Source organism: Leuresthes tenuis, unplaced genomic scaffold, assembly GCF_036924035.1.
Source record: "Leuresthes tenuis unplaced genomic scaffold, fLeuTen1.0.hap1 SCAF_4, whole genome shotgun sequence".
Taxonomy (NCBI): Eukaryota; Metazoa; Chordata; class Actinopteri; order Atheriniformes; family Atherinopsidae; genus Leuresthes; species Leuresthes tenuis.
The window spans coordinates 18,729,721-18,753,849 of NW_027325358.1; the positions used below are offsets into that span (position 1 = coordinate 18,729,721).

Below are 24,129 nucleotides of genomic sequence, written 5' to 3' on the forward strand. Positions count from 1 at the left end.
AACGTCGCCAAGCCTGTGCTCAGAGGGAGTTTGATGTGACCATCTCAAGGCAAATTGCCCTGAGATGACTTGCTTTACTTGTTTGCAAACTGGCACTAAGAACAATAAAACTGAACCCAAATGTTTCTATTTACATTTTCCACTGCATCTACATTCTGGATAAAGGTTTGAATCAATAACTTGGTGCACATTTGGTGGAATGCATTAAATCCACTCGCACCAGGCCTAACTTATATAGAGAGACAAACCAAATAGTATATTTTGATGTACTGTATAGTAGGGTTGTTGGGACTTTTGAATCATACGTATATGACAGAAAAAGGAGGAATCTTCATCATATTTGGGTAAAATTGTTGTTGGAAGTCGCTGCAGGGCGGGTGATCCTGGGCCGAGAAAAGACATTTTGCCCTGACCCGGTATGTGCATGAGGGTGGGATTTTGTATTTCTCGACAGATAACTTCATAAGTAAATAGAAACGTTTATGATTGCCTTGCAGCTGACCTGATGCTGGTGTGATCTGTACTTAAAGCAATCTCGCACGTGCTTCCAGCTGCATTTTCATAGACTCCGCGAGAGTCGATTATCAGCGCGACCTTCGATCAGTATTCATCAAAACATCAAACAAACAGCAAAAAAATCGAGACGAGACGACACTCAAGATAAAGGGAGCTCAGATATCCTGAGTTTACCTCCGTTTTTCACGAGCCTAATGTATTCACTGTTCGCTCGCGCGCCTACGCCTCCAGCACTCTGACGTCGCGCATGCGACGCGCTTTATTTTGCGTGCGGCAGCCCTTCAGCTGATGAGGAGGAGGAGACGACGACGACTGCAGCTTTATTATCCGGCTCTCGGTTTAAGTGTCGTCGCTATGCTTTAGCACAGGGACGGATGTCGCTGTTGGAAGACACTATAGACCGTCCCTGCTGATTTTAATCGGCTACATCTTGGGTTACTTTGCTAAACAGACACCCCAAGAAGCGTTCACGGACCGGATCGCACCTGCCGCGGACCATGGACAACAAAGACTGATCCAGCACAGCTCTGTGCTGCAGCAAACCGAACCAGGCTGCTGACGGTTCCTCAAACGTATATCTTGTTTTTAAAGGCATACGAGAGTCTTGTGCAGTAACTGTACGACTAAATGCACCAAATGCGTTGTAGGCCAAACCAAACCGATCCGTAACTGGCTCGTTTAATTATAGCAACGCTCGCACGCGTTTCTACTTCGGCTCGGACATCTAGTTTATACCAGACGTTATCAGAGGGTCTAGATTTGTTGGGGGCGATAACCAGGCCCTCTTCGTCTTTAAAATATATATATAGATATATATCTAGATCTATATATAGATCTAGATATATAACGATCATCTCTGAACACAGAGACAGTCCCAGCAGGACCAGTTTGACGGCCACCGTCAGTCGCCCCGTGTTCAATGACCCTCTAAAGAAATCAGCAGAACTATGTGGGTCAGTCCAGAAGATGTGTTATTGGCGGGCGCGTTATGGATCACCGAGAGAGCGAACCCATATTTCATCCTCCAGAGACGGAAAGGCCATGGGGATGGAGGCGGAGGACTGGCGGGTGAGTCCTAAATACAGGCTGTCGGGATTAATTTACACTAAAAAGCAATTATTTCTTTAATTTGTTGTGACGTGAAGGCGATGGTCATTGTCAGAGGTCATCGTGCACCAAGCAAAGTGTGTTTTGGTGTCGGAGTTCAGAAAAGCCCATGGATGAGAGCACCAGCTGCCAGATGGCCTTTCACCTCCAGCAAAGAAGTGATAACTTTGTTAATTGATTTGTCAAAGTTTGACCAAGTTTGCTGACATCCTAGAAACAAACACTAACAGGGCAAAGAGCAGCACACATCCACGTGTGACCATGCATCTATCACACAGATGAAATAATGCTTTATCATCAAGTAATGTTTGATATTCCTGCCTGCAAGAAAAATGAGATTTCAGCCACAGCAGCACAAACAGTGCAAACTATGTCCTCATTTGTGGCGCTACTAATGGCCCGAGGAGCCTCAACAAAAGTGAATCTGTTTGCTCACCAACCAGAGACCCCGTCTGTTTGCTTGTTCATGCTGAATCATTCCCCTTCTTCCTTTCCTCCTTCCCTCCTTCCCTCCTCCTCCTCCTCTCTCGGTCTTGCTTCATCCAAAATGGGTCAAGCAGCAGCATTAGGATGAAGAGGAGGAGGGACAGGTAACTGAAATGAGTGGCCAAGGTTCACTGTTTGAAATCCTGATGTCCGACTTTCTCTAAGATTTTTTTAAAATTTAGATCATATCTTGACCTGGATTCAGCTGATTGCTGTTTATCTCAACCTGTCCTACTTTCACAAGTTTAACTGAAGAGAGACGCAGTTGTTCATCTCTGTTAAAATCAAGTTCTCCATTATCTTATAGTGGTTTTGGGATAGCTGTGATAGCCTGATTAAATGTCACATCCTCCAGAGTCACTGTGTGGTAATCTGCCTAAATATTTGATTCAGAATATGCCTGATTATAGCTCTCTATCATTTTAAATATATTGCAGATTGTCTTTATGTTAACATTTGAGGCAATCTATGACACATTGAAGCTGGAACCTTTTTGGATGGGATTGTGTATTTGATTAAACTAAATGGAAAGTGATGTCTCCTTCAAGGATGGATCAGGGTTAATCAGCTCAGTTTCTGTTCACTGCCAAGGAAACAACTGAGGAGAGGGCGGTACGGAGGAATTATTTTCATACAACAATCCAATCACCGTGTAATTGACCAACTTCGACCATGTAAAGGCTCCAACCTTCGTATGAGCATCCATAGTACGTTGGTTATGTTTGGAGCAGCTCCGTTTAAAATAGTTTTTCCGCTCTGTATCCCAAAGGGTAAAAGTAACTTAGAAATGTTCATAACCAAACGCTATTTTATGTTGGACAGTGTTATCTTTTTTTTTTTTTTTTTAATCATCTCTAAAAATAGTAGTTGGACATCACCCAGCAGGGCTGCATGTGAGAGCCCAGTTCCCAAGCACAAAGTCCAGATTATATCTAATAAAGCACAAGTGTGGATAGGGCAAGCGATGTCCAGAGGGTTCACAGCGCGTGTGACTGCTGCTGCTTCTTACTTCTCTGAATGGTTGTGTAGGGTTAGGGTTGGAGGGTAGAGTTAGAGAGGTGAGAGCGCTTTTCTTTGATAATGCATTTTATCAAAAATATGCACTGATATCACGCTGGAGCCTAGAGCCTATTCCAGCTGTCATTGGGTGAGAGGCAGGGTACATGATGCACATTCACACTTACTTCTAGGTTCAATTTAGAATCACCAATTAGCCTAAAATAATAATTTATTTTTTTTGGATGGTGGGAGGAAGCCGGAGTACTTAGAGAGAACCCACGCATGCATGGGAGAACTTGCAAGAACGGGAGACACTGTCACAGAGGCAAATATGAAATCACGATTGAGAAACCAGATTAAAGACAAAGAAATGGAACAATAGATAAATAAACCAATAAATGATTCAGTCATTTATAAACATGCTTTGTGTTCATTGATGCACAGATCTGGTAAGATGTTGTCGCAGGGGGAAGGCAGTTCACATCAAATCTTAAGCCAGTTCATGGATTCATACCTACCAAAAACACTATGTAAGTGACAAACGTGGTGTAAAACGTTGGTGTTAAGGCTTCCTTTGCTATCTATGAATAGACAGTCAGCATCCTCCCTGTCTCTGCTGAGTTCTTGCTTGGCAATGCAATATGTGCCAAATGGTCTTTAGGGATGATGTCATGGTTATGTAAAACCAAAGCTTGCTGACTTGCCTTGTGTGCCAGCTGGCACAGTGGCGCTGCCCTCAAGCCTCACTTACAAGAGATGGGGGGGGGGGGGGGGGAACACCATCAGCACCAGGATGGAGCGTTTTACAGAGCCCGGCTCAAAGCAGCCACTTATTAGGGCAGGTGCTCCCTTGTTGGAGGCCCTGTGAGGTTCTATGGAGAGTGGCAAATGCGCGTTTAATTTGAACACCTATTGCTCCAGCACCTAATTGCACTGCCTTGAGGATGACAGCGTAATGAGACATGAATGCAACAGCTGGATGGGAAGTAGCAGAATTATGCAGAGTACATGGAAAACTGACAGTTCAGAGAGGGTTCTGAGTAATTTAACGACAGAAACTGGATGCCCGTCGTTTGGAAATTCCTCCAGAAACCTCAACCTGTGATTTTTAGACTGGACACCCCCCCGTCTCAGTTCCACATTTAACATAACTGTATAACATCTTCCTCCTCTTTCAGAGGATTCCGCTTGAGGTATTGGACCAGATAAGAGCCTTATCGTTACGCTTATCCAAGCCACAAACACGAGATTAATAAATGAAAACAAACTAAAATTCCCCGCTCTAATGTTTACGGACCTGGGAAAATACCCTCACAACCAAACGCTCCCTGAGTTTTCCTTGATGATGGCTTCTTGTAAACGTTTGTCATAATTTGCTTTTGCAAATGTAAGTCTGCAAAATGTGACAAATGTGACGCCATTTTGCATGTCATTTCCACGAAACTTCTAACAGTTTTTACTGAATACGTTCATCTTCTTCCAGTGTTTTATAACATGTTGTTTGAAACGGCAGATGCACAGTTCTTGGAGCTTCTTTTAGTCTTTTTGTTTTTCATAAATGCCTCTACGATTGTGTTGTTATGGGATGAATAATGTCAAACAAAACATCTATTCATCAGATGGTGAATAAACTCCAGGCCATCGTCTCACTTATTACTTGACACCAGGGATGTTACGAGCATTCAGTTGCACAATGATATGTGTCAGACTAAAACGCTCCATTTCATAATACAGCTTATTAAGTCTGTATATTTACCAAGTGTCAGACTGATGCGATCCACGTGTTCTGTAGGCGTCGTCTCGCGCCTTAAAGACCGGTCTTTGATGTTAGCTGTAAATGCTGAGGAATGGTGCTGGTGGGTGCAAATGCTGAAAGATGTATGTAAATGTTGTTTTTCTTTGAAATGCTGACGGTCTTGTTTCTTGTTCTTCCCCTACATGGAAAACACACTAATCAGAGTCTGAGAATGTGATTTGTTTTGCTGTAACAATGGGGACATCTGATTCTGCCCTTGTCTCTGAGTAAAGTGTCACATGATTTTATAGCTCATTCTATTCAGCAGCCGATTGCTCACTCTGAGAACTTTTCCAGTCAGAGACGCCACGAGGAGGGTGCACCATTACAGCAGCTTTGTTTCTGAAATTGTGTGTCGTCTCTGTGGCCCACTCATTCATTGTGGTAAGAAATGCCACAGTAAAGGCAGAGGTGGGAGTTTTAACAAGTGGCCGCATGTTTTGATGAGTTATCGCTGCTGAGACATGGGATGTTTGAGGAGACCTGATTTTAAGCTCCAGGCACATAACCGGAGAGACCTTTAAGTAACGACTGCGGCGATGCCAGAACTCTCCCATAACCACCAGACTGTGGAGGGACTTGACAAAAAAATGTCTATACTTCCTTATGTTTTGGGGTTTATAGCACTCTGACAAGCAAATGAGTGGTGGTCTCACCTGAGCTTCCTGTGTTAAACCTCAGTTCACACTTAGACTGAGCCATTCCATCAGCTAAATCAGCTGTTTTTCACATGTTTTTACCACAAGACTTGTCAACAAGGCTGTAGATTCTCACAAGTTTTTTTTTGTTTTTTTGAATAGGAGATACTTCTCAGCACTTCAAAGTGAGGTCAAAGTGTGAGTGTCAGTTAAGGCAGAGGAAGTTATCAGTCGGTTTTTCTTAAATGACTAAATCAAGTGTCAGCTTCTCTCAATAGCTTTGTTGTGTTTAAGACTCAAGTCAACCCCTTTGAAAATATTACCCTCAACCTTGCGAAAAGGGTTAAGTGCCTTCAGATGCAAGTAGTATTCACTTGTGTATACATCAGGACATTGCGACATGAGTTGAAGGCAGTCAGTAACATCTGGTATAGCACCACATCACCATTAGTTAAGCATAACTTAAAAAAAACTCACTTTAAGGGACGTCGAGGAGCCACAACCTGATTTATTGAGACCCATGTACCTTTAATTTTTTTTGTTGTTTGTTTTTTTTCTTAAGCTCTCATTGGAATAAAGAATTTACTGTTATGAAACAACTAGAAATGAGGAGTTAGTGAGTCCTAAGTTGCACAGAGGTGCTTCCTCACCATGCTGAAAATAAGAAAGATTTTCAGCTTCCCTCCCTTTTTTCCTCCATCCCCTCCTCCCCCTTTTCTCTCTCTCTGCATGACTCATACTGTTTGCCGCTAAGAGCTGCAGAACAAAAATAACATGTCTCTTATTGCAGTTGAACATACAAACCATCCCTGCAAACCAGGGAGACTAGTTACAGTAAACAGTCAAACTTACAATAATGCAGGGGTCACTGGTGAAGCCCTCAGATCTTTCATTAACCATAGAAAATGGTTAAATATCTGTCCTGCTGATAAGATATTCATAATGAACACATTAACAAAGTAATATCTCAAATAGAGACGAATGAAAATCCTTATAAGGCATTAATTAACAATTCTCACAGCTGTTAAATGTGTTCTTTTGTTGATAAGTAAAGTTTTCTATCAGTAGTTTTCACCAAAAGTCTTCGGCCTTCTTTCCTGGCTTTATGAGAAATTTTTTCTATGAGAACAATGTGCGGATACCGGCAGGATTGTGTTCCAAGAAAAAGTATTGTCCATAAGCTTCTGCACGTATGTGCATGAGCGCAAGCACGTTCCAACTCAGGATTCTGTTGCTGATTGTGCAGTCTGTTTTAAATAAAATGCTCCATCACGGGGGGGTGGTGACCTGTTGGATTAATGACAATACTCCAGCTGTTAAAAAATGTACTTGCACAAAAAATGGCCCGAGGCAGCACAGCAGAGGCCAAGAAAACCTGCATTTTAGTTTGCAGCGAAGCCCACCTCCTCGGTTTGTAAGTTGAGCTTACAGTATGACAGGCTTTTAAGAGCCCACCCCGAGTTAACTTTGAAGGTATTAACGTTCATCTGTTGTCACAAGTCAACTGGAATACTTAGACTTTGTGGAGCATTAAAACCTTAAAAGACCAAGCCAGAGGAGGATAGATAACAGTCTCAGTTATGTTATACAACCTGACAACTCAAGGGGGTGCATACTAACAGGGTTACAACGGTAGTCAGTTAATCAATACATAATGAACTCATTTATAAACCTCATGACTACTATATGGTTGACTTATTTAAAAACTATGGTTATGTGTTGTAATTATAGAAATCTAGCCAAGAGACCCCACAAATGAAGATTACTGCTCTAATGTGCCTGACAAGTAAACAAAAGCACAGAATGTAGAGGAGCTTAAACCGGAGGATGTTTTTCAAATCTTAAATATCAAGATCTCATCATTTTCCCCTTAGGCATCACAGAATGGTGTGTTACAGCATGTTTGGACTTTATCATGCTTTTTCTGTGGTGGGAAATATTGCTTACAACAGCTTTATAAAAAGCTTTTAGTCATGAGTCAGTATTATTTATCGTTTTGGGACAAACAAGGAGTCTCTCTGTTGAGCAGTAGTTATAGGATAGCCTAAAGCCAACAGCTCTCCTCCCTGTGCTTTTTCTCTTTAATAACAGTGTCCTTGTTTCTCGCAGGTTTGCTCGTTGGGACCTTGGATGTTGTTCTTGATTCCAGTGCTCGGATGGCCCCATATAGGATCCTCTACCAAACTCCTGACTCTTTAGTGTACTGGATCATTGCTCATGGTATGTGCATCTTAACCCTTGGCACCACACCGGAGAAAGTACATGTAGACGATGCAGAGCAAAGCATTAAAATTCAGGGAAAGTATTTTCAGAATTCAGTTTGTTGACTTTGACTCCCTCAAGTGCTGCACCTTTTAGTATTACAGCGAGTATGTGCTACCCCAGTATGGATCCCTCTGTAATTTAACCCCTGCACAACCCTCCCCCAGCTTCCACACAAGACACAACGCTCTAACATCCAGCCTTTTACCATGTTGAGTGCATTACATCATGCCCTGGTGGTTTCAGAGAGCAGGATTAGAGCAGTGGGTGCAGGAATCAATGTTTTTCAGCTAATCACTTGATGTATTTTCATTACAATCTCTTGTCGTCAGCTGGTTCACAAAATAGCGAAATCTGCAAGTTCTTGTCTTTGCCAACTTTAAACTGCTCTTTCCTAATTTTGGGAGTAAAGGTGCTTTATAGAGAGCCTGTGATGGTAATTCATGCAAATTAGCAGCAACACTCCCGATTGCTTACGAGCAGCACACTTTTCTGCTCTGTCATCTGTATTCTACCATTATGCTGCAGTTGAGGATTCTTCAAATTCATTTCAGATATGGGGAAGGAAGGGTGCTGGAAATCAAATAGGTGACACTCCACATGAAATATACCAGTTTGCTATTTGAGAAGCTGTGAATGAAGATCAAGCTGCTGACCTTTCAGTCAAGTGCACTGAGTACTCAGCAGTTTCAGTGTTAGTTTTTTAAAGTGGCCATTTTATGCTGTGATGTTTTCTCTCCTGCAGTATGTTATAAAGCTTTTCTTTACAAGTAAAATGTCTGAGGTGTTACAGGGTCCAAAGTCAACACCATAGGTCGTTATTCAGAAGACACAGCTCATCAATTTATTGCAACACCTTGTTTGTAGTCTTTCTTTCTTTACTTTTTCTTCACTTTTCCTGTTTAAACATACATGAACTAAACCAGAGCATTTAGTTGGAGGATGACAAAGTGCTGCAGAAACGTAAGATATGAGAAAGATAATGTGTTGTTGAGCATTAAAGCATGTAAACCTGCACTAATTTACCCTGAAAATAAAAAAAGTCAACTTAATTAACAAATATCTTTGCTATTTACTGCATTATTGACTGCATGAAGCCGACATACTCAATTTGCTTGTTTTAGCTGACCAATAATCCAAAACCACACATTTACAAACACCAGTTAATTATGCAACTATCTAAGAAGATGTGAAACTATTGCATGTTCATCAATAATAATAAAAAAAAATAATCCCTGACACTCTAAAACTTACATCAAGCATCAAGTGTGCTCCAAGTGCATTCTCATCAATTCCTCCTCCCAGTGATGGCAGGAGAGTGGAGCAGTCTGGCAGATACAGCTAATGCAGTCAATGTGCTCTCAATGCAGGGATAATGGTCCACAGTGGCAGCCATTACTGCTCTGTTTAGTTTCTCCCATGGCCTGAGGATGAGTTTTAATCTCACAGCTCAGTGGTAACAACATTTTCTTCTAAATGTTGCTGTAAAATAAAACAAGCAAACAGAACAAACAGAAAGGTAACACAGAGGGTATGCTTTTAATTCTTATTTGTGATGATGACTTGAGGTGATACTTTTGTCATCAGTTCCTCCATTCTAGAGGAAGATCTCCCAACTCACTGCGGTGCTCTGCTTTAGGGCTTGAAATGTCTGCTGCAATATCTCAGCTCGAGGTGATATCTGTAACTTGCTTGTTTTCTCTGCCAAGCTAAACATTAGATTAGAACAATACACATACAGTATATTTGTCTTTTATGCTTTAGGCTTTTTTTTGTGCTAAAAATCTGCACTGAAAAACAAGTGAGCAAAAATATTGCAGATTTAAGGTAAGGTGATTCTGGGTCTCCTCTTCTTCCTACAGTTTAGATGTTTGAAAATATCTTAAATTTACATGAGGTACAGTGGCACCCTACCACCACTGTACTTCTGAAACAGTCATGGAGTCACTTTCTCCCGAGCACTCAACACCCCCCCCTTTTTTCCTCCGCTGCAGGAACCTCCCGTAAAGAGATCACAGAGCACTGGGAGTGGCTGGAACACAACCTGCTGCAGACTCTCTCCATCTTTGAGAATGAAAACGACATTACCACTTTTGTCAAAGGAAAGGTGCAGGTAAGTGCACGTTTTTTATAAAAAATGTTTATAGCGGAACTAAAAATGAATATTTCCTATGAATTTTTTATATAGAATTTTCAGATGAGGATGTACAAACTAGCTGAAAATACAGCTTACATCCTGTAATTGCATGGGAGAATTAGAAAAAAAAAAATTGTCACAGTGTGCACATGTCAAAGACCAGTTCAGTTGAATAAGAACGGAAAAGGTCTATGCAGAGGCATGCAACGTTCCTTGTGAAAAAAGAAAGTTTGAGTAGATGCTGTGGTTATTGTGGATTTTGATTGGTAAACAGACAGTTGCCAGGCTTGCAGGGTCCATCATCAAAACTTGGTTCTTTCTTTCTTCGCTAAACTGCTGACATGACAGAGCCTCCTAAGTTCCCTATAAAGGGAAGAGTTTTTACATAACTCATAAAACAATGGGTAAATTGACATTTGCCCTCTTGATTTTTAAACACCAGTCAGGTATCTTTAGTTAGATAACATCAATCAGATATGCCAACACCAGCCCTTCCTTGACAATCCTAATCTTTAATGCATCAGCTCATTACCTCAAGCTGTCTTTTTTCATTTTGTTGCAGGGCATCATCGCAGAGTACAACAAGAACCACGATGTCAAAGAAGATGATGACACAGACAAGTTCAAGGAGGCTAGCGCTAAGTTTCGTAAGCTGTTCGGGATGCCCGATGAAGAGAAGCTGGTCAACTATTACTCGTGCAGTTACTGGAAGGGGAAGGTGCCTCGACAGGGTTGGCTTTACCTCAGCATCAACCATCTCTGCTTTTATTCCTATATACTGGGAAAAGAAGGTGCATATGAGCGCTTTTATTTTTTCTTAACTCACACACTTACTTCTTCTTCTTATTGTTGTGACATCCACGTCATCAACATTTATTTTGTGTTCTACGGTGCAGCCCTCATATTGCTATGAGTTCAAGTGTAAGTATGAATTAGAGATAGCAAAAGTTAGGTGAAGTGCATGAAGATGATTGGACACATGGAGGATTATGTGATTCCATAGTGGAAAAATGGAGGGATTGCTTCATCACTGTAGCTTACTGATCCCTATGCTAGGTTATCTAAGCTTTGTGAAAACATCCAATTTAACTTGCCATCTGTTTAACTTTCTTTTAAGGGTACCTTCTGTGTTGCTGTAAACAGCATGTGTGTAAATATATAGTCTGTTGAGAAAAAGGGGTTAAGAAATTGCTGTGGTACATGCATGTCATGCTGCGTCATTTAGTTACATACCAAGTGTTACTTATGTTAATCAGCTGTGTGCAGATGGAGGCATGTTAGTTTAGTCAAAGCTGTAATATAGTTTAAAAGTAATTTAGGTTAAAAGGAATTAGAAACCCTTAAGACTCTTTAACCCTTAAATATAAACATTTTAGTAGAAACTGGCAATTTATCTAGCAGATGCCCTCTTACAGAGACATAACATTTATGGCCTATATTTTTTAGTACTTAATATTTTGATTACACTTTCATCTTGAAGTAATGCTCAGGTAATTCATATAGTTTACAAGGACAAACACAGACTATATGAACATTGTAAGTTTCCAGACTTTTACTTTTGAGTCTCAAAATATTGGTAGCTTTTGTCTGGATTTCTAAAATATTACGACAGTCCTCCGAAGCTATTTATCTCTTCCTGACTGTCCATGCTTGGGTATTTCTTTCAGTGTTTTGATTTTTGAGATTCTTGGAGTTGGTTGAATTTTACACATAGTAAATTAAATTAGTTTGACAGTTCTCCACATAATTTGTTTCTTTGTCAAAGGGATCAAACAAAAAAGTGGATGATATTTTAGATAGTATGCTTAAGTGGGCCAAAACGCCAGATGATTGATGTATCATTCTCTCACATTTTCAGCCAAACTGGTGGTGCGCTGGGCAGATATCACCCAACTGGAGAAAAGTGCCACCCTCCTACTGCCTGATGTGATTAAGGTGAGCACCCGCGCCAGTGAGCATGTCTTCTCTGTTTTCCTGAACATCAATGAGACCTTCAAGTTGGCAGAGCAGCTGGCCAACATCGCCATGCGTCAGCTTCTCGACAACAAAGGCTTTGAACAGGACCGCTCGCTTCCCAAACTCAAAAAGAAGTCGCCCAAGAAGGTGTCTGCATTAAAGAGGTAGGAGCTGATGTTCATTAAGAGTAAATATTGTTTGCAATGTGTGCATGACTGAACATTAAAGAAAAATAGCCAACAGTGTGAACAATAATCCACAGTACATGAGTTATTCAGGGTGAAAGTCTGAAGTGATGACGCAAGTTTTACGGTTTAATTGCAAGAACACAACACCTCTGTGTTATGAGACAAAAGGACACTGTGATTTTGAACTCTCCGAGGACACTGTGAGTCCTTAAAACTACTTAAAGATCCCCGTTTTGTTCAGTAGCTTGTATGAGGAAATGTTTTGGTTTGTCTGCAGCATAGTGTCGCATACATCTGGGACTGTGTGATTGATGGCTCCTCTTGAACATTTCACCACAAATATTTCACTATGTAAATAAAATAATTCATCCAGGTTGTATAACGTCAGATAATTAAACGTCTATGCTGTATATCTTCATGTTCAAATCTGTTATCTAATATGAGTTTTGCATCATTACATTTTTTTTCAAGAGATCTGGATGCGAGAGCCAAGAGTGAGCGTTACCGGGCGCTCTTCCGTCTGCCCAAAGATGAAAAACTGGATGGACACACAGACTGCACTCTGTGGACTCCTTTTAACAAGATGCACATCCTTGGACAGATGTTCGTTTCCACCAACTACATTTGCTTCACCAGCAAGGAGGAGACGCTGTGTAGCCTCATCATCCCCCTGCGTGAGGTGAGTGGTCACGAGCGAGACGCTGAGGGTAAGATGTGTGAATAGGTTTGTTTCTGACTTGTGTGTAGGAAGGTCGTTATTGGTGCCCTTGCGTATAAAATGCAGCTGTCATCCTGAATCAATCAACCAGACAGCTTACAGACATCTCTGGACTGGGTCTCTAATTTTATTTTAAGCTTCTTATGACAGAAATTAGATCTGGGTTGTTCCAAGTGATAACATCTAGTTTGGGGTACTAAGGCGCTTTCCTTTCATTGCTCTGAGATTGTTAATGTTTCCTAATGTGCTGCAGGTGACCATCGTGGAGAAGGCAGACAGCTCAAACGTGCTGCCCAGCCCGCTCTCTATCAGCACCAAGAATCGCATGACCTTTCTGTTTGCCAACCTGAAAGACCGAGACTTCCTGGTACAGAGAATCTCTGACTTCCTGCAGCAGACCACCTCCAAGATCTACCTGGAAAGGGAATTCAATGGCAGCCTTAACAGCTCAGATGATGAGGTTAGATTTGCTTGAAGTTTTCTCAAGCAGGGAGATTAAATGCATTAATTTCAGGACTGTCTGCTTTTTACAGAGTCTTTATACAAACGGCTACCTTAATACCCAAGTTATAAACATTAATGATGTGCATTTCCAGGTTTACTCCCAGCATGGGTCCCTTCTCTCCAGCAGTCCACAGCACAGTTTGGGTTCAGAGGTTGAGCGCACTTTCAATCTGAATGACAGCAGTGTGCCCACAGCTTCAGAAGCCCTCATGACTATGTATCGCCGTCGTTCACCTGAGGAGTTTAATCCAAAGCTGGTGAGTTAAATTGCATTTGGTGACACGGTAATACCTCACACTGCTCTGATCCATTCTTTGTTCATTAAAGGACATCTGTAATCTTTGAATGTAAGTCGCTCACCTTTCATAGTTAGCATTTTCACACTATTACACTGCTCAGGAAATGCAAATGAAAGGAGACTTTATGCAAGTGATTGTTTATCTCTCGATTGTTTTCCCCAGGCAAAAGAGTTCCTGAAGGAGCAGGCGTGGAAGAACCACTTTACGGAGTACGGAGAGGGAGTGTGTATGTACCGCACGGAGAAGACCAAGGAGCTGGTTCTCAAGGGGATTCCTGAGGGCATGAGAGGAGAGCTGTGGCTGCTGTTCTCTGGTGAGCACCACACTAATGATTCAGTCATAGTTCACACTCATGCTACACACTCACCTGAACTGAACACCACATGTTGCGTATTTCACCCAGATGTTGTGTAATCCTTTTCAGTTTACTCAAGGTAAGAATTTTATTAGCTACTGTGGGAAAGTTTCTGTAAAGGAAATATATAAATAAATATTTGGTGACATTAATGGTTTTCCATTGATTTTAAACAATGCAGGTTGGCAAACACTTCCCCAAACACTCGTATACTTATGCCTGCCAACCTTCATTTAGAATGATGAAAAGCTTCGATGTGAAACTGTTTCATTGTGTGATTAGAGTCTCATAAAATCTTTAGTATCTATACTTTTTAAACTAAGATTTGAACATTCTGTCATTCTGTTGAATCAAAGTATCATACAGCAGCTCATATATACTTTTAGAGGCAGAGGGTAATGCATTTACTTCTCAAGGGAAACCTGAACTCCTTTCAGTATATATCTGTACTACAGACTAAAGTGGAAAATATATATTCACAGTGAGTTGATGTACATCGTGATGCCTTTAGGTCTTGTTACATACTTAGCTGGTTTGCATAGATACATAGAGGTGATTGTGCAGGGAGGAAATAAAAACTAATCTTGTAAAAAGAGATTTAACTTGTTTTCTTATGAGCAACAGAAGTTATAATTATTTTTTTGTGCTTCATCACAAAACTCTTAGCATGTTCACCACATCAGCTAAAATTAAAAAAAAATCAGCTCCCAGCAGTTTGAAGGCTTCTGACTTTTACTGTGCCTCAACATGCCACATACTCAGGTGTACGCATGATCTAGTTTCTGTTTACAAGCTCAGTTTTAAGTTGCACACAACCAGCAGCAGCTTGTGCTCATCCTCACCTGAGTGGAGCTAGTTTAAAAACAAAACCGACCTACTTGTGGTTTACTCAGCTTGTTCTCTCAGCTGCATTGAGTTCATTGTGCTCAGTGTTTAAACGAGCTGTGATCATACGGTAGAAAAAAACGCTGTGAATTAAGTGGACTGGTGCTCGGAAAATCTTGGCATTGATGGAAAAAGATCTGCATTAACTTTTTCTAAGCATTGTTCCCAAGATAACAGGTTAAGCCAACAGGCGTATAACCTATGTGAGAGTCTAATTAAAATGCATCAATCAATGCATCATTTGCAGGCTTGTGCAGAACTTAACAATCTTTTAAAGAGATTAATTTCATCTGAATCAGGTGTGTTGAAGCAGGGAAACTTCTAAAACCTGAAGGACAGCAGCCCTCGAGGACCGACTTTGGACATCCCTGTTGTAAACAGCATCATTGTGATATCATAAATTGGGAACAGATAGCCCAAGGGGCCAGTTATTGCACCAAAACTCAGATGTAGATGAAATTAGAAGTGAACAGCGATCTTAAGGCATGTTTGTGGCAAAGTGAATGAAAACCTTTTTTTCTTTGGTATTTTAATTCTCCTGCATGGAAATATAATCAAGATATAATCAAGCCTATTACTTATTTTAGATGTAGAGCAATAAGACTCTTTATGGGCACCTTTTTGTATCTTATCGCTCGCATCACTAATACCAACAATTTTGTTGTTTGTCGAAGGCATTTTACAAAAAAGCAGCTTTCAGCTTCAACGTAATCTCATGTTTTTGTTTTTCTCAGGGGCGATCAACGAGATGACCACTCACCCTGGATACTATGAAGACCTGGTGGAGAAATCAATGGGCAAGTACAACCTGGCTACAGAGGAGATTGAGCGGGACCTGCACCGCTCTCTGCCTGAGCACCCGGCCTTCCAGAACGAGATGGGCATTGCTGCTCTCCGCAGGGTCCTCACCGCCTACGCGTTCAGAAATCCCAACATTGGATACTGTCAGGTGCACATACACTTGTTTTTATCTCCACATGAGCGGGCAGAAGCTTGGCAGTCCTTGACAATACTTGATTTTATTATTTATTTATTTATTTTCCTTGTCTTGACTCTGCAGGCTATGAATATTGTGACGTCTGTGTTGCTGCTTTACGCCAAAGAGGAGGAGGCTTTTTGGCTTCTTGTGGCCCTCTGTGAGAGGATGCTGCCAGACTATTATAACACCAGAGTTGTAGGTTAGTAGGCGCTTGTGTTATTGGATGTTGAGTTCAGATTTCTTTGAGTTAAACACAATGTTCATGTAACTGCTCTGCAGGAGCCCTTGTTGACCAGGGTGTGTTTGAGGAGCTCGCCCGCGAGTACGTTCCCCAGCTGTATGACTGCATGCAGGACCTCGGGGTCATCTCCACTATTTCACTCTCCTGGTTCCTCACACTCTTCCTGTCTGTCATGCCGTTCGAGAGCGCGGTGGTGGTGGTGGACTGTTTCTTCTACGATGGCATCAAAGTCATCTTTCAGCTGGCGCTCTCCGTCCTGCATGCCAACATCCACAAGCTGCTGGGCTGCAAGGACGACGGGGAGGCCATGACTGTTCTGGGGAGGTAAGATTTAATTTGTTAAGTTATTTTGGGATCTTAACCAGAGTGTTTCTGCTCTGTGCTTTTTCCTTACCAGTCTTAGTTTTATTGATCCCCTTATATCACTGGCTGACTTCCTGATCATTTTGGGACGATGTCTTTTCTATCGCAGGTACCTGGACAGTGTGACCAATAAGGACAGCACCCTCCCTCCTATCCCCCACCTGCACTCTTTACTGACAGATAACGGAGAACCACACCCGGAGGTCGACATCTTCAAACTGGTCCGCAGCTCCTATGAGGTATAAAATTTGAACTGTGTTGAATGTTTAGAAACCTTTGTCTGTTTGAATACTACTTAATACTAAATACTCCCCACGTGTAAGCATTCACCATAGTATGTATTTCTGTAGATTTTCATAAATCCTACTGAAAACATTTTTGTTAGAAACAGTGAATGACTAAACAAATAGATTTTACTTTATTAGAAATATATGTGGTGAGGCCATTTTTTTTGTATCTCCAAACAGATGTTCAATGAATGTGCATAAATCCCATAATAATATATAAATATAGCTGCAAGCAGCGATGGCGGGGTCTAGCAGAATAGCAGGTAAGCCTGCGGCTGCTCAGGAAGGCATCATGAGTCCATAGACCAAGTTTGGTGTTTGAAATGAACTCGTCTTCATCCAGGGATTCCAACGGTACCTCATTTGTCCAATTTGAACCAACGGCTCCAAAGCTATGAGCAAAATGCAGTTTTTGTACTTATAGCGCCCCCACTGGGTGGACGTTCACCAGACTTCTTGGGCTTCTTACAGACTTGGTCATGAGTCTGTGTTATAAGTTTGATGTCAGAAGAGCAAATGGTTGCTGAGATATGGCCTCACGTCCTGTTTGGCGCGTCATCGCTGAGTTTGATTGGCTGCTACGGGCAAACGGTAGCGAATTAAAAAATACCACTTGAAAGCTCATGTGAGGCTTAGTCTGAACATTCTATATGTCAAGTCCCGTGGAAATCAGACAATCTGGGTGACCTGTAATGCGTTTTGAAGGTTTTTGATATAATTCAAAATGGCGGACAATTAAAGATGGCGCACATGACGTCATAGGATTGGTTGACCTTGGATATATCCAGGGATTACAGCGGTACCTCATATGTGAAATTTGGACAAACGGGTCCAAAGATATGCTCAAAAATGCATTTTTGCTAAATATAGCGCCACCTATAGGTCAAAGATAACCACAATTCTTGGGCCTGTTAGGGATTGAGTTATGAGTCTGTGATATAAGTTTGATGTCAATAGACCAATTGGTTGCTGAGATATGGCCTCACGTCCTTTTTGGCGTAGTCGCCGCCAACTTTGATTGGTTATTGTGGGTGAACAAAGTCGAAATTGAAAAATCCGCTTCCTAACTTTTGTGCGGATTCGTCCAAAGATACTCTCTGCTAATTTTCATGAGAATCGGTTAAAATTTGTGAACGAAGTTTCCTTTTGAAGGTTTTCAACAAAATCCAAGATGGCGGAAAATCTAGTCAGACGGAAAATGACGTCATAGGGTGCGTTGAACTCGTCATGATCCAAGGATTCCAACGATACCTTGTTTTTGAAATTTGGACCAACGAGTCAAAAGTTATTTAGCTGAATGTGCTTCAAACTTTGACATGTTGGTGGCGCTAGAGAGTTTTGAATTTGGGTTCCAAATTTGTTGAATTTGCTAATGGGAATGTGCTAATTAGATGTGCCAAATTTCACAACTTTTTACCATTGCGTTAATGGGGCTGCCATAGACTTCAATTGCAGCGGAAAGTAGATCAATAATAATAGGAATACCAGCTAAAACAATAGGGTTCTGCAGCTTCGCTGCTAGACCCCTAATAACTCACTCGCAGGCTAAAGGAACTCAGCCTCTGAGGTCTGGGACTGAAATTAGACTCAAAGAACAAAATGTCATGCCGTACACAAACGCAGAACCACCGTATGTTCTGCCTCCATATGATGGTAGTGATTTATAGAATTGTCTAGTGGCAGCTAAATGTGTTTTGTTTTGATCCACTTAGCCTGACAGGGCAGATAGCAAGCCTCGTGACAGATACCGCCGTCTCCTCAATGTCATGCAGTCATCTTCAGTCATCTGTTTTGTTTCTGATGTGAGAGTTGAGTACTATTATGTCTAGGCTGACCTACATTTCTCTTTGTTTCTTTTTGCTTTTGTGTCAGAAATTTGACTCAATTCGTGCGGATGTGATTGAACAGATGCGTTTCAAACAGAGACTGAGGGTCATTCAAACCATCGAAGATACAACTAAACGCAACGTGGTAAGGACCCACCGGAGCTAAGCAGATGTGTAGAAGTGCACAAGTTGTCATTAAGGTGTAGTTACTAGAGTAGAGTTGCTCAACTCTGTCAAACAGAACAGTAAATGGGAAACTTCAAATCACTCGCAAACTTCAAATTTAGATTAAGCCTTGAATCAGATTGAACATCATTCTTTACTTTGCACAGATGACCATACCTGACATTACTGTCTCCCCTCTTTTGTTTTCAGGTCAGAACTATTGTAACTGAGACAGCTTTCAGTATTGACGAGTTGGAGGAGCTCTATGTGCTCTTCAAGGTAAGTTATATGTTAGATGTATACAAAGAATAGAACTAATGACAGAGGGGCCTTTGCATTAGTGCTTTAGCTGTTTTTCTCCAAATAAGCCACGGTACTATTTATTCCAAACGGCATACGTAATCTATATACTCAGATTATATAGAAGTGAAATTATTTTACCTGTACACTCTGTGTCTGTAGAACTATATAAACTTGACAGAAAGTAGCCGTACTTATGTTATGAGTTTAGTTGCATCCACCTTTATAGGACCGCTCTGTTCCATTCTTCTGCAGGTATTTTAACCCTTACATTTAGGGATTTTTGTCTTTCACTCTTACACTTCATGCCCCACTGTTCCTTTCTTCAGGCAGAGCATCTGACCAGCTGTTACTGGGGAGGCAGCAGCAACCCCACAGAGCGTCACGACCCCAGCCTGCCCTACCTAGAGCAGTACCGCATAGACATTGAGCAGTTTAAGGGCCTGTTCAGCCTCCTGTTCCCCTGGGCCAACGGAGCCCACTCAGACCCGCTGGCTTTACGCTTCTTCCGACTTCTTGATGAAAACGGAGATGCCCTCATCAACTTCCGCGAGTTCATCAGTGGCTTGGGTAAGCAGGGGAAGGTTGTGTATTTGTGACCTTTGGTCAATATACAGCTAACTTTTCTTTTTTTTTTTTTTTTGCTGTGTTTATTCCTATTTAAATTGATGCTTCACCTTTGCAGGTAGTCACTGTGTACCATCTAAAGCTTTGAGGTGTTTTGTAGGTGTTCTGTATCATGGGGACCTCACTGAGAAGCTGAAGCTCCTCTACAAGATGCACGTCTTACCGGGTGAGTGTGTTCGGAGGCACATCAGTGATTTCAGGAAGCCTTCTTCTTCCCTTGCTGGGGTTAAACTCTCATTAAATCTCAATTAAACTCTCAACCAATTGGAAATGCAGGTCTAAACTTTCAGAATTTGTTGTTTCAGTAGATTATATTGGTTGAAAGGTTGTTTTTACACGGTTTTCATTCATGTTTAAAAGGCTATTTATCACAGTTCAAGTTTTGATAACATTAGAACACATCTGAATTTTCAAAAGTTGAATAAAATGAAAAATAAGATGTCAGACATGACACTTTCATATGCTAAAGTAAATGTTAAGCTTGAATTGTGTTTCCCAGAGATCTCTCATGAACAAGAGGAGCCAGACTCTGCCTTTGAAGCCACTCAGTACTTCTTTGAAGACATTGCTCCAGAAACATCCATCAGTAAGATCAACGTCTTTATGTTGGGATCAGATTTGCATTGTTATACAAACCTTGAATGTTTGCAGCGAATGTAACCCGAAATGGTAACATTTCCACTTATTAGAAAAAGAAACAAGTTAGAAAAATTTTGGGATTCCAGGGGTAGAAAAAAAAAAAGATGTTCATAAAAGGAACCTTAAACAAATACCTCGCTGGTTACATCTCACACAGTGTGTTTCTGGCAGTTAATTATCTCATCACAAAGCACTAGTCCTCCTTCCATCCTCCCTCTGTGTTTTTAGTTTTTAATCACACACCACCATATTTACAGTGTGTTGCACTGTGTCAGCTGGCTGAATGTGGAGAAACTGCGCTGTTTACAGTCATGAGGTCTAGAGATTGTAATCATGGTGTTTGCATGAGTGAAATCAGATTTTGTGGTCTTGTGATTTGCAAGGGGAGAAATGCGGTTGTATAGACCGTGGAACCTCAGACACTACACGAAGCTTGCATTGTGCACACACACAGTAATGCAAGTAGGACTACAAATGTGTGCATTGGTTAAGTTAGTACTGGGCGTGCAGGAGCAGCTAATGTTGGATATGTAAGGTGGAGAGAAACTGCCTTTTAAAAAGTTATGAAAATAAATAAAATGCGCAGTTTGTCATTCTGAATAGGGATATGTTGATGTAGTCATACACTAGATCATTGTTTTGTTTCGTTTTGTTTTTTTAACTGCAGTGTTGGACGGCAATGTGACAACCATAACGCTGAACCCGAGAAGTGTAAAGATCAGTTACACCAATTTGTTCTGTGGTCAAGGTTAAAATTTGGTTACCCTATGACATTCAGTTACGATGGTCAGGGCAGAGGGTGTCGTAGTTATAATGTGCCACATTACACTAAATGTGTGTGAGTGTGCATGTGAGAGCACAGTAATAGCACCGTCTTCATGTATAGGTGATCCAGCAAAGTGCTTGGTACTGAATGTACAGTCTGTGACTGAACACATCCACTGTCTTCTCCTCTCAGGTCACGACTCCAAGTGCAGAAGCGAGAGAGACGATGGCTTTGTCAGAGTTACATTCAAGACTGAAAAAGGTAAGAAGCCTTTATTTATCTGTATATGGACTAAAGATGATGGGTAGTGACTGAACAGTTGGAAAAATGAACCCTACCAAACGATGGATGTTTGGCAGAGCCTGTTTATTTTGTATATTCCATTATAATAGCTTGAGGAGGTGCATGGATATTGTTTCCTCTGAGTTCACTTGCTTCATGAAATATTATGGTTATTAACAAAGTCCTTTGTACATTTTAAAGTGAAGAAACTGAACACTCCTGATTACCGTCATTACTTGAAACTGTGGAGCCAGGAGGCGAAACCTAAACGAGAAAACACAAAAGATCTTGCAAAGCTGAATCAGGTAAGACTTAAATCTCCTGCGTGGATATGTGTAAAGAGTAAGAGTCGGACAGAATAACATTCTCTGTGTTTCTGTCCTTCAGAGCCAGTTCATCGAGCTTTGCAAGACCCTCTACAGCATGTTCAGTGAGGATGTTGCAGAACAACAGCTCTATCACGCCACAGCAACAGTTACCAGTCTGCTGCTGGAAATGGGAGAAGTGGGAAAGCTCTTCACTTCGTCAGGCAGAAAGGATCACAACCAGGAGGGCAAATCAGAGCCGAGCATGTGCCGGAGAGGCTTCTTGGATCTCAAAACAACCCAGGAGGGTCAGGATTTGGAAGATATCTTTGCCTCTGTTGGACTGGAGAACAAGCCTCACCCTGGTGAGGAGGGAAAAGGGGGCGAAGGCAGCGAGGCGCTGCCCCCCATGCAAGACATTAAGCTGGAAGACTCATCTCCGAAAGAAACGGGCACTTCATCCGCCATGCTTATCTCTGACGATGAAACCAAAGATGACACATCAATGTCATCGTACTCTGTGCTCAGCGCAGGCTCACATGAGCTGGATGAAAAGCTGCACTGCGAGGACATTGCAGACGACACGGTGCTGGTGCGCAGCGATGACTGCTCCAATGGGGAGAGGAGCAGCCGACCTCACGGCGGCAGACAACACGACAGGGGCTTGCCTCACAGCACGAGCATAGACAAAGACTGGGCCATTACTTTTGAGCAGTTCCTGGCCTCCGTCCTCACTGAGCAGGCTCTGGTCCGTTACTTTGAGAAGCCCGTGGAGGTTGCTGCTCGCATATCTAACGCAAAGAATGTGCGTAAAGTTGGGCGCACCCTGCTGTCAACCAGTGACTATGAGATCTCACTCTCCGGATGAGATTCCGGTAAAGGACTTGAGCTGTTTTTAAAGGAGAGAAGGATTATCGGTCAGCTGTCTTTTCCAGAATGAAGAATGAAGGTCATTGTAAAATGTGAGTGTATGATAGTTGAAAGAATGTGACCAAAACTGCTTCTAGCAATGTATTTTATCAGAAATGAAAGACTTTTACTATAGCAATCAGTGAATTCTGTCCAGTGAAGATGGAACAGGACATTAACTTATGATCTGCTCTGATGAAATCAGTGTGTACACATAGTAGCTGTACTTTATAAGACATTAAGCATAGGTGTTAATCTTTTAATCTCCTGTACTCTTGCTATGTAGATGTAAATGTCCACAGATACAGTGCAGTTACAAACTGGGATATTGATAGTCTACTGTGCATACGATTGCTTATCTTTACATCTGGTCAATCTGTTGCTTCCTTACTTTACGATTCCATTTGCTGCTAATTAATACTTTTTTGTTTGTTTCTCATGAACATATCTACAACTACAAAACAAAGCTGGGGAAACTCGGTGCTAAATTGAAATCAACGTGTCGTCGTGCAAACGCTACAGATCACTTTAATTCAAAGTGTCACAATGTGCTTATCCTTTTTTTCACGCGTAACTGTGACCTACTGGGTGCAAAACTGAGGTCCCCTCAAGTTCATTTTCTCCCGTTGCCATCCGTTTAAAAGGTATTTATACAATAACGTCAAGGTAAATAATATGGATCATGTTGTTCTCTCAAAAGAAAACAATTCATGCCTCAGTAGTTTGATTTGGTTCAGAAGCCAAAAGGAGAAAATTACACTAAAATGCTGTTCAGAGCCTGCACTTTCTTTATGTTTACAACATGAAGTGATCCACTAATACACATTTGCTTGCCTTTTACCAAGCTTTTAATGTCCGCACTCCAAATGATTTTTTTTTTTTAACATTTATGTTTCGTATATTTCTACGTTTGTTCTTTGTTTTTTTTTTATGTGAATACATTGGATTTTACTGTCCAGGTGTTTCTTCCCTTGATCCTGGTGCATAGTGTATCACTCCATCTAATTAAAAATCACAGTGTCATTGATGCAGTGTTGTCCTCAAGCCTTTTATTCACCAAATTCATGGAGTCACAGTGTGATCATGAGCGCACAGTACGTCACCGCCACCTGGTGGAAGAGAAGTCGGCTCACCTACCTCCATTCCATCCAAACGTGAGTGGTTTCACAGAAGCACAACTGGTGTATTGGTTTGGGTTTAGGTTGATCTGTTATTAACAAAACTGAGGTGTACACGTTCTCAAGGTACTTCATTTGAAGTAATTTCATTATCTGTTCAAACTTTTTAAGCTTTTTTTAAACACCGAAAGAAATTATTTTCAGCGTCTTCCCTTACCAACTCCATTGTATTTGGGAAATAAAAATCTAAAGTTTTATACCAGCGACACACTCAAAAAAGTAGCAGATGAGATTTATTTATTATTGTGTTACACCAGGCTTCCCTAAAACTGAGGATTCCGAGGAAACTGTTGCTGTTTTACACGGAGGAATTATTTTTGAACGTGGGATGTCAGCTGCTCAACAGTCTGTGGTGGTTGCTGTTTTCTAATTATCCTCTGGTGCAACAACGTTTCTGTCCGATTCGGATCACACACA

General features: G+C 41.4%; 1 protein-coding gene across 2 annotated transcripts; it reads left to right on the plus strand.

Moving 5' to 3' along the window:
* Window positions 1-792: 792 nt before the first annotated feature.
* On the plus strand, window positions 793-23,561 carry tbc1d9 (TBC1 domain family, member 9 (with GRAM domain)). Of its 2 annotated transcripts, XM_072384924.1 has the most exons (21): window positions 793-1,584; window positions 7,651-7,761; window positions 9,798-9,916; window positions 10,503-10,731; window positions 11,799-12,060; window positions 12,556-12,763; window positions 13,056-13,262; window positions 13,399-13,563; window positions 13,768-13,918; window positions 15,580-15,794; window positions 15,906-16,023; window positions 16,104-16,389; window positions 16,538-16,667; window positions 18,588-18,686; window positions 18,917-18,985; window positions 19,336-19,576; window positions 19,734-19,799; window positions 20,133-20,219; window positions 21,231-21,299; window positions 21,522-21,625; window positions 21,708-23,561. In XM_072384924.1, the coding sequence occupies exons 1-21, from the start codon at window positions 1,464-1,466 to the stop codon at window positions 22,491-22,493; spliced, it is 3,843 nt and encodes a 1,280-aa protein (XP_072241025.1). In that variant the 5' UTR covers window positions 793-1,463; the 3' UTR covers window positions 22,494-23,561. The 2 variants fall into 2 exon arrangements, with proteins under 2 accessions (XP_072241025.1, XP_072241026.1); XM_072384925.1 differs by lacking the exon at window positions 7,651-7,761.
* The last annotated feature ends 568 nt before the right edge of the window (window positions 23,562-24,129 follow it).